The sequence below is a fragment of the Cygnus atratus genome, chromosome 3 (genome assembly GCF_013377495.2).
Source record: "Cygnus atratus isolate AKBS03 ecotype Queensland, Australia chromosome 3, CAtr_DNAZoo_HiC_assembly, whole genome shotgun sequence".
Lineage (NCBI taxonomy): Eukaryota > Metazoa > Chordata > Aves > Anseriformes > Anatidae > Cygnus > Cygnus atratus.
This window is the reverse complement of record NC_066364.1, coordinates 74,207,256-74,221,661: the sequence shown is the minus strand read 5'-3', so window position 1 is coordinate 74,221,661 and position 14,406 is coordinate 74,207,256. Positions and strand designations below refer to the sequence as shown.

Genomic DNA, 14,406 nt, shown 5'->3' with positions numbered 1-14,406 from the left:
TTAACTTTCCAGAAAAAGCTTTATTTTACAGGATGGAAAAAATATTTTTGGTTGATTTGTTTTTGATGTTGTTTCTCAAGGGGATGAGCCCTATTGTGGGATATAATTTTGCTATGTTGTTGCAATCATGTAGAAACTCTCAGTGTAAGGTCTCACAGGAGAAAGTGATTTTACTTTAAAATATAAATGAAGCAAAAGAGATTTCACTTATTTGCATTTATATTCTTATATCCACACACTTGCAGGCACCAAGATGTGTGTGTCTAAGTGGTCCTTTCCAAGAGTCAGGCACAAGAGATGTGGGTATCCAGATAGTCTCTCCAGGACTTCTCTCAGGGACATGGAGAACAAAGGATGCCACCTGCTGAGTCCTCTTGTCTCCTGGTTTCTTTCTAGGTTGACAGCCATGTGGTGGTTTTGAGTCTGCCTTTCTTTAGCTTTTAGGAGCTGACATCTTTTGTCTCTCCAGTGTGTCCCACCTCTGTGAGTCATCAAGATGTCCTTTTTGATGTGTCATCACTGTCCTTTTTCTCCTGACCTAGATGTCCTTTGAAACTGTATGTGCATATGCTGGTACCTGGATGACCCGCTAATCTAGATGCCATCACTACATGCCATTCATAAAAGCCTCTTCTACTATTTTTTTCATTCTGGTGTTTATTCACACAGATACTCCCATCCATATCCATTTTCCCATTTCCATGACAGTTCTGTATGCTATATGGTGTACTGTATTTATATAAGGCCTGTGCAGTTAAATTGTCCACACATGCCCATTTGTCATTCAACACTGAGTTGTTAGCCAGGGACAAATGAATCTGAAAATGGATTAGATGTCTCAGAGATTATTGCCTTGTTATGTCCCATCTACATGCTAAGGTGGCTCAGAACTATGCTGTTCATTTCTATCTGTACCCTTCCTCTGGGAAATGAACCTAAACTCAGAGATTAGGACAAAATGGGGTGAGTTTTAGCAAGGTCTGTTGTCTTGATAGTGTTACGAGATGTACCACGGAGCACAAATGCTCTGCAGTTTATCTGTACTGAAGAGTAATTATTCTTATGCAAAAAGCAGAAAACATGCCAACGAGAGATATTAAACTAGTCCTCTCAAGGAAGGGAAAAAACTAGTAATATTTGTCAATCATATATTCTGTTTATCAGTAACCTAAGTAGCTTAGTGGGATGCAGATATTTGTATGTTAGCTAGGCAGTCAGCACATGTGTAGCTTCAGCCACAGTGTCTCAGCTGGTGTCTTTTTTCCAGTACACAGAGGTCATGGTAGGGGACTGGATTAGTATGGTGGTGCCAGTGTCCCTGTTCACAGAACAAAGAACGGACCATACACATACCATGCTTCATTAATTCAATAATACACACAGTATTTATTTTTTAAAATTTTATCCTATTACATTAATCAATCTACAATTCAGATAGTCTCAAACATGCGTTGTTCTGTGCAAAGCAGTATGAATCTTTTATGTTATATTAAATACCTTCTTTAACTGAATTTCATGAATGTTCTACTTGGAAAAGACAGACTACTAAATAAAAGTATTTTATTAGTAAATTAAAAATATTTAAAGGTCACTTACTGAGTGTTCTAAAGCATTCTTTTTGTTTTCAGGTTTCAGAAAGCCTTTGAATACCATTAGCAGTTTTTATAAAATCTGTACAATGTGTTCTGCTTAAAAAAAAAAAAAAAAAGGGACATGAGGAGGGAGGGAATGCAGCAGCAGACTTTTAGTACTTGTGTCCTCTGTGTTCTTATAAAGGCTTATGTGTTTCAAGGACAGGAGATTATGCATGGTAGCACATCTTAGTTAACTGCAGTTTACCCGACATTTGCTTGAAATGTTGCCTGGAGATTGTCATACTTTAAAACACTAGTCTTGCGATGAGGGATCAGGTCTGTTTCTTCTGCCACCAAAATGGTGGTGAAAGAGACAGTGCCTGTTTACAGCTGGAAATAGTTGTGGCTGAAGAGATGCAGCCTCAGAAAGATGTTATATTTTATTTCTATAACAGATGTCTTTCAAAAAAATATACATAACATAATTTTTAATGTCCTTGACTCATGGGACATTTGTTTTGATGCTATGTTTCTGACCTGATGGGTTGCCAATAACACTGCTTATGAGCACTGATAACCATCTTTATGACATAGAAGTGGAGGAATGTTCTCCTGTGTCTGAATGCATCTTACTGGTACTGAAGCTCTTGCAAGTATACAGAGACTTTCACAAAATAATTATCTCCTCACAAATTGTTGCTGCCTGTCTTTGTCTAATTCACTCAGCTGTATAGAGAAAACTATCATGTAAATTGTGTGACATTTTCAAGGTTTGTTCAGATTTGTTTGTTTTCTCTTTTGTTTCAGGTTGCAACAGCAAATCTTGCATGGGCTTCAGTAGCAATACATCAAGTACAAGTAAGTGTGGGTTGGTTTTCATTTTTTCATTATGTAGCCCTTCTGCCAGAACTTGGTTAGTAGAAATATAGATTATTTTCAAACTTAAATGGGGTCACTACTAAAACATCGATTTAAGGCCCTTCCCAGATCTTGGGAAAAGTATGCTAAAGTTTCTGGTGTTTATTGATCCTAGTTCTCTCCACTTGCAACCATGGAACAAATGACTTAATAAATATCATTTTTATTATTCCTTTTATTTTAAATGAAAAAGAAATTTTAGTGAAGTAGATAGATAATTATTAAAGTGGTATTGTAACAACTTTACAGTGTTTTTTTTCTTGGAAGAAGGCAACTGCTAGGTCACCTGGTTCCTCCCATAGTAATCAGTTTGCAATTATTAGGTATTGCTAGCTAAGCCTGCTTTAAGCTATCCTTGCTAGCTGCTTCATGGTCCTCTAACTACTCTAACTAAAGATGCGCCTAATGAAGCTCCACACACTGCTAGCTCCTGTAGCAAATCCCAACAGCTTTACTGAGAGGTTTTGTTCCTTCAGCTAATAGAAGATGGTAACACTGAATCTAAACATATTCCATCAGCTTACAGAAGATGCTGAAACAGGTTCATCTGTCAACTCACAGAAGGAAGATTATTACATTATTTTTTTCAAGATATCTTTTATGCACCTCACAGAAGACTCGCACAAAATTTCCTGCTTTTCTTTTCAAGACTAATATTTACCACCTCATTGCTGGAAATCATTGACTTCATTTAGGGTGATCATTCATCCTGGCATATTCAGAAAGAATTTGCTGGCCTTGGTTATTGTGCACTAGTAGAATTGCAATTGCATGCAGTTGCAATTTCTCATCACTTTATAATACTGACTCACTCTTTAACAGAAAAGTCTTTCACATCTAAGAAAACAAAACTTAGAAAACTTAGTTTTAAGCCTGTTCGTTGTTCATTTTCATTCCTCTCCCTTCAGCTCTTGCAGGCCAAAGCAGAAGACTCACCATGCCCAGGTTCTTGCCTGGGAAGAATGTGGGATTTCTGATCTGGGGTTAGGCCTTACCTACTAGGCTACTAAACAGATAGCTAAGATTGAAGCCCAGCACACAAACACATTAATTAATGTATTAATTAATTAATTAATACTATTAATTTTATACAGTGGTGTAATATATATATACATATATATACACTAGGAGTGGTATTTTTTAAATACAAATCAAATGGGTAGACCACATGACTTCAAGTTCCCTCTGACTTCAGTGTTCCCTTGGAACAAACGATAACATGATCTGTTCTTCCACAGGTGTGCAGAGGCCTTGCCAAACAGACTGAACTGAATGACTTCTTGCTTGATGTATCAAAGTAAGTATGATTTGCACTATAACCTCATCAGTCTATTTTGATGAGCTTTCTAATCTGAACAGGTGCGGAGGGCAGGAAAACTTCAGCACAGGGCTAAGAATGAATGATGTGGGTGGCAGTGGTGTATTGCTGTTAAACTGCTTTGTTCCTATGGCAGAAGAAAATGTAAAATCCAGTTATAATGTACAGAATTTATTTACTCTTGTGGTCTTTAGCATGTTTTTTTGCTTGTTTGTTTTTGTCGTGTGTGTGTGTGTGTGTGTCCCCACCGTTGGATTTAAACATGGCCCTTCATGCCAAAGTAACAACCAGGCGTCGTTTCTTTTCAGGGTCAATTTTAGAAGGTTTGAATGGACTTTTTGAAAATTGAAAACTTAGTCAATTTTGCTTCAGCACTTCTCTCCTCATTTTTTGACCTCTACATGCATGTATAAGTATATATGCATAAGTATACACATGCATAAGTATACACACTTCAAAGCTATATCCTTGAAGAATCAGGACTGCCACACAGTTGTTCTTCCTCTGTGTTTTCTGGAGACTCTGTTTTCATTTTCAAAGAACTGTAACTGGGTATGGTATATATTATTTTAATTTCTCATCATGATAAATGAAAGATTAAGCTGAAAACCCTGTAAAAGTATGAAAGTTTGTTCTTAGACTGGTGAAGTCAATGTTGTGTTCTAGGCAATCTTCTTGTCCTTCATCCCTTTTCCTTTGTTACTGTTACAAGCATCTTTAAACAATAGAGATAGTAAATTAAAATAATAATGGGTTGGTGGTATTGTTCTTTGGGTCTCGATGAATAGTTCTCAAGCTGATAGGATTAAAGGGTGTCCAGCAAGCCTCTGCCATAACTCAGAAATGCAAATGCAGGGAGTTGAATCACTTCTGCTGCAATGGGAGATGATAGATTGGAGGAAGGGGCCTGCCTCTTGCATGGAGGGCAAGTAGGCTGTACCCAGATGTTTTGCCTACATTTTGGTCCCAGAAATGATTTTTTTAATTATTATTATTATTTCAGCTTAGTTTTAGAGCATATCTCCTAAAGACCACTGTCATCATTCCCTTGCCAGAGCTATCCTCTTGCTGCGGTGTTTTGCACCATTACATTCCTTTGCACAGTCATTGTCTGTTGCATCTGTACTGAGCTAATTTACCAGTGAACTCTGGATTAATCTAGCCAAATTTAGTGGGTGTCAATTTACTTTTGGTGCATAATACTGACTTTGTTTTAAAGAATTTTGTATTTTAAAATTTTAAGATAAATTTACAATAAATACTGCAAATATTTAATAGGTATTTCTGTAAACAAATACCCTAGCATTATCAGCTGTTAGAATATTTTAGTTTTAACAAAAAAGAAAGCCTATGCTTTGAGCCAAAAAACATTAGGAGCATCATTTAATAACACCTTTATCAACTTCATGTAGGTAAAGAATTGCACTGGCAAGGAAATACTAGTTTGCTTTTAGACACGGTCTGTACATGTTCTTACATGGAAAGAGGATTTCCTATTCAATGAGAAAATTGCTACCATGCAGTGTCACTGGGACATCTTCTATAGCATTTTAGAAAGGGCAGGGTATACAGTGCTCCACCTCTTCATGTCTCTGAAATTGTAAGACATTGTATTATATACCTGTATTACATGTATTATATACCTTCTTTTTCACTAGACCCAAACAGAAGTGAGCTGTATATATGTTCAAGGCCATGGGACAATGTCTTTCTGTCTCTTGGGAACATTGTAATCCAAGGGTTATTAAGACTTGGCATGTAGAAGATTTAGACTTCTTTTACTAATAAGTTTGACCTTTATCATTCAATGTTCTTGACTGTCCTTGGACAGTTACCACTTCACTGTGAAACTGAGATAACTTTTTTTTTTTTTAAAGTCACAAGATTAGTCTTCTGCAACACTAATACGCTAACACCTGGGCTAATAAAGAATACTCATTAAGAGTTTCATAAATTGTTGCTTTTAAATACTATTAAATAGTATTTAAGTAGAATAATATGATATGAATTTAGTTACAACACATAGTATTTACTAGTTCTCAGTACATAATCCTCTATGCATAAACCTAATGAGCTATTTTGAAAACATGTAGATAATGTTATATACCTGTAGTGAACAACGGAAGTGAACAATGGTTGTGTGTTTGTTTTTGTTTTTGTTTTAATGTGTATCTTCTGGATTGTTTTCTCTTTTTGCTTCTCCTTTTAAAATATTAAGTGTGTGAAAGGTGGCAAAGCATTTTGATTTTTGAATTTTTGGTGTTGCCCAGTCAGGGCCTGTTCAGTTCAAGGCAGGCAATGTTTGGTAGTCTTTTTCTTTTTCTAAGGAGTTCTGTCATTATTGAATAATGGCTTAAAGGAACAGATCTAGTAGGACCATTGCTGAATTCCCTTGTGCAATAGAAAGCAAGTAAATGGTTTTCAAGGTGCAAAAGTTTTTTCTCACCTATTTCAGTTAACTGTTAAGTTATTGTGACACAAAAACCCACAACAGTCATTTGAGAAGTGTTTAACTAAATGCAAATATTTACTGAGTCTTCTTTCTCTACAGAACATATTTTGATAATATAGTTGCAATAGATTCTCTACTTGAACATATAATGGTAAGTTGTTTTTTTCACTTCTAATTTGTTTAATCTTGGTTATTAAAGTCCTCCATTCTCCTTTCCTTAAAGTAAGACATTACACATCATCGAAATGTCTGAGCTGTTTGTGATGGACACATAATACAAACAGAATTAACATCTCTATATGGAAGAGGAAAGTAAGGTGTCAGCTCGATTTTGATTGTTGCAATAACTTCATTTCACAGCTTTCCTAAGTAATGACACAATACTGTCCCTGAACTGTATCATTACTACTGTGTGTTGAAGGTTTGAAAATTGTAACAAAAAGGTTTCTGTTTTTCTTTTTATTTCAGCCTGTTGTTCCTTTTTCCTAAATTCAAATTTTCAACGTGCTGCAAAATATTCCTCAGGAAGTTGTTGTCTGTAGGAAGGACTAGAGGTCAATCGTTACTTCTAGCATATTTGTTCCAGCCGCTGAATGAGATGTGCAAGACATTACATCCCCTTTGCTTTGCAGAAGTATTTACACCCATAACAAAAGAGTCTGTCAATATTTAAAAAAAAAAAAAAAAAAAAAAAACGAAAGCCAAATCCAATGAAATAGATAACAGAGTATGTTTAATCAATGAATTTCATGAAGTACGGTCTAGAAACAGATTATAATTTTTTGAATCATTTTCAAATTTGGAATTATTTCCTGAACAGTGTCTACAAATATCTGGTGGACTGGTTGATTGTAGCACATTTTCAATGTTTAAGAAATGAATTACACTTTTTAGCTTTAGGCACATTAATTTAATACTTCAGTTCTTTTCCCTAAACGTAAATCTTAATCAGATCTCTGATACTATTAGTTCAATCTGCATATTCAAATGTACTCTCCAAGAGTATTCCAACATATGCCCTAATCTTCAAAGTGATATTCTTAGCTACAATATTCAAAGACAAGAAACAAAGAATGCGAACAATATAAAAGTGGTTTTACTTAGAAACTTGAATTAGTTATAGAAAATATTTTGCAGTTTTTGGCTTATTCTAGTTAGTGCATCGTCAAGACTTTTGCACATAGGATACATTTCTGAACACTGACTTTCCAGTTTAAATGAACTGCTTAATAATTGCTTAACATTTAAGAACTGCTTAACTTATATTTAGTTATAAGGCTTATATATGCTTAACTTATATTTATTTTACTTTATTTATATTTTAACAATTAGAACTGCTTAAGAATTGCTTAACATTTAAGAACTGGTGTAATATAACATACAGCATTGAGGACAAATATTCATATTCTTCCTTGTTCTTCGCTATGAAGAGAGTTCTGATGGAAAACACAATTGGCAGTAAAATATGCTTACTCTTTCCTCATCTTTTCAAACACTTGGCTGTATCCTGGTTCTGCATTTTAGCCTGCATTAGATGCTTCATACTCAGCTTCCTTTTTAATCTGTAGTGGTTAGCTGTTTCTTGGGCCAATTAATTGAATTACATTTGCACACTTATTGCCATTTTATGGGAGTGTGATTGTATCATTATGTGGCATATTCTGTGTCTCAGAGGGAGAGAAGAGTGACAGTCAGTTTCACCTCACTACTTTGATATTTCACAAAAGTTACATCTTAGTTTGCACTCTCCCTGTTTTACCCTGCTCTGATGGACCAGAAGGGATAGAAAGCAGCAGGATCTTTCTAGCCACAGATTCTTTCAATATTGGAGAGCTCTCCAGCTTTTGTAAAGTTGGTCTAGATGGTTTCTGTGCACTGCATGTTACATAGCTCATACAACAGTGGAGTAAAGCTTCACTGCCAGTGATTTATCATCTCACAAGGTCTAACATTTGTCTACTTCCATTAACACGAAATGAAATGTTTTAGGTTGGGTGGGTTTTTTTGTTGTTGTTGTTGTTTGAAAGATGAGAGTGGGAGAGGGAAAAAAAGTGAGTTTATTCATTCATACAAAAGGCCTGAGAAGTCTCAGCTGTCCTATCTGCATGTCCTACGCACCAAGGTGTAATCATAATCAGTCTCTTTCTTTGACTGAATATATACAATTAAGAGAGAGCGAGAGAGTGCCTCCTTAGACCTTTCTATACTATGCAGTTACTATACTTTCTGAGCAGGTAAGAAAAGCAGGAGCTGTACCTGAATAGGATAGAGCACATTCTTGAACCTGAGTCTATGGCATCTTAACACAGTGATACTCATGTGACATAATCAACAGTCTTTCCTAGTGTTCTCAGAAAGTCCATCCTAAGTCTGAGAAACCTTTCAGTGAAATTCTGCTGTGTTCCTGGGACAAAGTTCTGTGCTGACTGGCGATTAGTTTTGCTGAGATGAAAGTAGCTAGCTCAAAGTATGATAAAGGCCATGAAGGTATTTTATTACGCTGTGGTACTTTACTATGGGTGGTATCTTGGGGCCTTTATTTAGTTCATGAAGAACTTACTAGCTCTCAATTTTTGAATTTTTGTCCAAGAACTGTCCCTAGTATCAGGAGATTGCAGCTATTTCCTATTGCCACATTGCATGTGGCAATCCATCATGACACTTCTAATTTTCCTCTGTTTATTTTTGAGTGTCACAGGCACATTTAGTTTTTTGTTTTGTTTTGTTTTTTAGAAACAAACACTAAACTCTCTGTTATGTCTTTCTTCACTGGATGTTCAATACCAGTGTATTTGCACTGAAGACACAGAAAAAAGGCCAAAAAAAATGTTCTTAAGTCTTGCTATATACTGTCTATTTAAAATCACATGAAGATGAATAATTTCTAAAAATAGGGGGAAAGGTACCATTATGAAAAGCATTCCTTGTACTTGAAATAAAGTTAAATAGGAAAGCCTTTTCTCTTTTAGCAAACATTCAAGCCTCTAAAGATAGGTCTGCATTTCTCAGAAAGATCACATTAATTTACAGAAAGTTTTGAAAAAACATATCACACTTTCCTTATGAATTGTATCCTAAAATATTGCTGTGAAGGTGGATGCTGCTTCAAACAGGTTTTCACATTGGATAAGTTTTTCAAACTTCTAAGGATTTATGTTTTTATCAGATAAATGACTGAAGATAATCTAACCCATGACCGTTAACTCTAGTTTTGTTTTTGTCTGTAGATATATGCAAAAAACCTGGTGAATGCAGATAGATGTGCACTCTTCCAGGTTGACCACAAAAACAAGGAACTGTATTCAGACCTTTTTGATATTGGAGAAGAAAATGATGGGAAACCAGTTTTTAAGAAGACCAAAGAAATAAGGTAAGAGTAGCTAGCAGAAGAATGCCGTTTCATTATAACTACAGATGTGCAGGCATTTTATTACCCAGTCTCTGTGCCTATCTGCAGGTACCCTGACAATACTTGTCATACTGTGATATCATTCCCACCAGGACCCGCCTCCAGAAGGTAGTACTTCTGGGAATGACATTGCAGTGCCATCGAAACAACGTCTCTGAAGCTATAACGTCACTCCTGGAAATGCCGTCTTCCGGAGGCGGTCCTTTTGGAAATCATGTTGGGAAAAAAACAGAGGTGTTCTGAGGTAGGTAAAGGTGCAGGTAAAGGTGCACCTAATCCATAGTTCTGCCAGTGTGGGACAATTTTTTCCCAAGAGGGTTCCCAAGAGGAATTGAAATTAGTGCTATTCAAGCACATCCAAAGCAAGGAAACACAATTTGTACTTCGTACAGATGGATTAGGCATATGTAGAATCTAGTATGAACTGATAATTGGTTTTGAAGATTTTAGGTCCAGTACTTTAGTTTAAATTTTTCCCATGTGAATTTAGAGTATTTTAAAACTTTCAAAGAGCTGTGATTCTGAAGTGTGCTCGGAATGGTGAAATTGATGTGTATTTCTGGTTCATGCCACAAGTGTATAGTTTGTACACATATGAACATTTTCAATGAAAGAGGTGAAAATACAAAAGTAATTAAAACATTTTTCGCTTTTCAAAAATGACAAATAATAGATATACAGGTTTGAAACCTGCAGCTTCTTAAAAATGTACGACAATATACTGCATTTAAATTTTATTAAAATACTCAAGCAGCAGTGAATTTCTCAGAATTCTTTTCAATTCCTCCTTTTACTTTTGAAGTTCTGGGCCAAAGTGAGATGTGATTCATGTCTTCACTTGGACTCCTCTAGACAAACTTACTCCCACTTATTACATTGTATTAGTGCAAATGGAAGGAGTCAAAAATTAGTGCAATTTGCATACTGACAAGCAATGAGGCAGTGTACAGTAGGAAGGTGGCCTGTTTTAACATACACTTTCATACTCCTTCTCGATAATTGCTTTTCTTGCTTATATCTTTGTCTTTTCTGCATGAAAATTATTGAAACGTTGACTGAGCACAAGAGTATGAGCCATTTCAAGGGTGATGTATACTGAGAGAAAAGTATAACTTAATTATCTGTAAGAAAGTGACATTGAGTCACTCATCAGGAAAGCGTCTGAGTTGCTGTAATGTTCATATCATAAGGAATAGCAGGAGAAACTAATCCAGGTGTACAGGGTGAAATCCTGTCAGCTTTGTCACCAACTTCAGCAGGGGCAGGAGGTATGCTTAGATTTGAAAGAGTTCCATGTGACTTTTTTTTTTTTTCCCCACAAAATCTTTTGTGCTTGTATATCATAACTGTTCTATGTCGAGGAACTGAAAAATATTTCTTAGCAATACAGACTTGTAGATTTTCTGATTCAACTCTGGAATATATTTGCTGTGTTTAATTTTCTGTTGGTAATTAGGAGGTGGTACAGTTAGTATCATGGTATTGTTTGAACGTCATGAGATGAAACATGATAGTTATTCTGAAGTGTACATAGCAAATGCATATGATGGTTAGCTTTGACATTTCCACTGGTCTTCTTCCAAACTTTATTTTTATGAAATCCACCTGCCCTTTAAATAACCAAGTTCCCTATTGCATATGATGTGTCCAAGGAAACAATGAATATGTAAAAGCAATGATAAAATTGACAGCTTGTAAAGGTAAACACAAGTCAAAGGTTTTGTACAAAAGTCATGTTTTTAGATATAACCTCCCGCATTATTGAAGACATTGAATTTTTTGTCACTAAAATGTCATACTATGGCATCATTTGTTTTCAACTATATAGTTATATAAAATGTTTTTAGAAAGTATCTGTTTAAATACGTGCCTTTTATTTTATCATTTACTCCTAGTTGTTGTCTTGTAAGATTTTTCTCCTAAAAGCATCAAAATGACGCTGATTGGGAACAAATATCCATTACCGTGCTCAAGACAGACTCCAGTGGAAAATGTTTTTCCAAATAGTTCATATTGTGGCTAACACATATTTTTATTTTCTGCAGATTTTCTATAGAAAAAGGAATAGCTGGTCAAGTGGCAAGAACGGGGGAAGTCCTTAACATCCCTGATGCCTATGCAGATCCACGCTTTAACAGGTAGCATGTTATTCATAAGGGTAAAACAGATAGCTCAGTAAACTTTGTACTTAAATTTCCTACTTAAGTTTCATATTAGGATGCATTCATGGAGCTGTGATACTCTGATTAGAAGTAAGCCTATGGATATCCCTTTAAATGTTTTTGCCATTGGAGGTATTTTGAAGATATTAAAATAAAAATGTATTAGTTTTATCTAACATAAATATCAGGAGAAAAATTTTGTTGATTTCCTGTTTTGGAATTCTGCCAGTTAGGTAAACCGTTGCTGATTTTCTCTATTAGTCTTCCTGGAATCTGAATGGTTTGAGGGGAGAAAAAATAAATAAGTATATTTATATATTTTTCCTAACAAAGTCATGGATAAGTATTTAAACATATTCGATTTTTTGAATGCTCTGTCTACACATTTGAGGAAACGCTTATTCTCTGTCTTGCAAATGGAGATTAAAGAATTTAAAAGTTCTTTCTAAATCTGACACTGTAGATGAAACTATGTGAGAACTTTAGAGGTGAACTTCTTGCAGGTACTAATTACATCTACCTTAAAACTATTTGCTGTATTGTACGCCAACATTTCTAGGGAACAAGGAATAGATACTAATTAATGATATTATCTCTCTCTCTCTCTCTCGCTTTCTTTTTCTTTCTCTTGTCTGGCTCTCCAGAGAAGTAGACCTCTATACAGGCTACACAACCAGAAATATCCTGTGCATGCCTATTGTGAGCCGAGGAAGTGTAATAGGCGTTGTGCAGATGGTGAACAAAATAAGTGGAAGTGCCTTCTCTAAAACTGATGAGAACAACTTTAAAATGTTTGCAGTCTTTTGTGCTTTAGCCTTACACTGTGCTAATGTAAGTTTTATCTACAGTTTTGTAAGCTGTTATAATATGAAGATTTAGAATCTTACTTAATCTACTGTTTGATTATCCAGATTACTAAAATCTATAAATCTGTTCCATTGAATTAATAAGGAAACAGAATCATTGAAGAATCACTGAATTCTTTACTGAATAGTTGTGTTTTAATAGAACAGTAGGGATTTGTTTGATGCTTTCTGAAATAATTGTGCTCTGGATGCATCCATTTCATGTAGCTAAATTGAGAGAACAAACTGAAATGTGAATGATAACTGTCTAGTCTTTTCCATTAGAAAATATTATTCTTATTTAATTTTATAAATTCAGATCACGTTTTACAAATTTATCGGGGGATGGAGATTATATGTATTCTCTCCATTCCATATGCTTAATATTAAAAATATTTATACATTTATATACTGTGCTATAGTCATAATTACCCATGCTTCCAAGGGTGGATAACTATTTTTGTGTATAAACTCTTTATTTTCTCAAAAATTACTATTCATGTAGAAAATGCAAACAATTTAATGCTCTATGTAAGTACAAAAATTACTATGTAAGTACAAAAAATGCAATAAAAATGCAATGCAGAAGAAATGTGTCATATTCATGGGAGGTAAGATACCATGTCAGTTAAACCTGGTGATTTACATTAAGCTGTTTTACATCATACTGTCAGTATTCTGAAGCAGTAAATTTTATCTGCACTTATTTAAACTTGTTCCACACGATTCAAGACAAGTAAAGAGGCCTGCATATAAATGAAACTTGGGACTATACAGTCAGTCTGTTGTGTGTGAATTTACTCATTTTAAATGGTGAACCTTATTATTCAGGGCACGCTGCTCCAAAGGATTATCTTTACTTTTGTTCTGTCCTCACTTGTTTACAAAACATACCATGTCCAAAATAGCTGTTTGAACCTCTCAGTAATTAACTGTATTAATATTTCACTGTTACTGCATGGTAATGTAGGTATGAAAAACATCTCTTGTACTTTTTACTGTACATAAGTAGCAGTTATTTGTACCAATTAATAGTTGAATTTATGTAGTGACACAAAATATGAATTGTGCCCCACCATCAGTTTTATTTCTGTCACCATAATGTAAGATCTATTTTTAATTTCTGAACTTTAATTCTTTTTCTTGGGAGAGTTTAGACACAGTGAAAAGTCAGACAAGCCTTAGATGTGTACCTGGGGGAGAGTAGGTGCTGAATGATGTGATTGAAGGCCCGTTTTTTTCAGAAGTTCCAAATTTTCTATTATCTTTTCTGATGTGTTGGGCAGCCAAAATCATTAACATTTTTTTTTTGCAAATGTGTAGTTTAAGAATAAGTGCTTGGATACAGGAAATAAATGGTGTTTTACCTTGATTAAAATGTCACATTAATGAATGACTTCCCTTTTTTAGATGTACCACAGAATTCGCCATTCAGAGTGTATTTACCGTGTAACAATGGAGAAACTATCCTACCACAGTGTTTGTACAGCAGAAGAGTGGCAAAACCTAATGCACTGTACACTGCCTCCACATATTTATAAAGAAATTGAACTGTAAGTGTATTTTCAATATAGCAACAGTTGCAACTGGTATCTGTTTGTGAAAAATATTATTGTTTTTCCCTCGGTATAGCTGACGGTTTTGTAGGAAGCAGTTTCGTTATAGAACTATCCCAATGTCATAGGTATTTATCTCTGGCAACCTTATACCTAGTTAAACTTTATGACC

General features: G+C 35.0%; 1 protein-coding gene across 5 annotated transcripts in view; it reads left to right on the top strand.

Moving 5' to 3' along the window:
• PDE10A (phosphodiesterase 10A) overlaps nucleotides 1-14,406 on the top strand; it is a 187,103-nt gene that overhangs the window by 137,370 nt on the left and 35,327 nt on the right. For all 5 annotated transcript variants that reach the window (XM_035538405.2, XM_035538406.2, XM_035538403.2 and 2 more), the window contains exons 8-14: nucleotides 2,382-2,432; nucleotides 3,731-3,789; nucleotides 6,362-6,413; nucleotides 9,490-9,632; nucleotides 11,717-11,809; nucleotides 12,478-12,664; nucleotides 14,089-14,231. In XM_035538405.2, coding sequence (XP_035394298.1) covers nucleotides 2,382-2,432; nucleotides 3,731-3,789; nucleotides 6,362-6,413; nucleotides 9,490-9,632; nucleotides 11,717-11,809; nucleotides 12,478-12,664; nucleotides 14,089-14,231 — 728 coding nt within the window. The remainder of the gene's footprint in view (nucleotides 1-2,381; nucleotides 2,433-3,730; nucleotides 3,790-6,361; nucleotides 6,414-9,489; nucleotides 9,633-11,716; nucleotides 11,810-12,477; nucleotides 12,665-14,088; nucleotides 14,232-14,406) is intronic.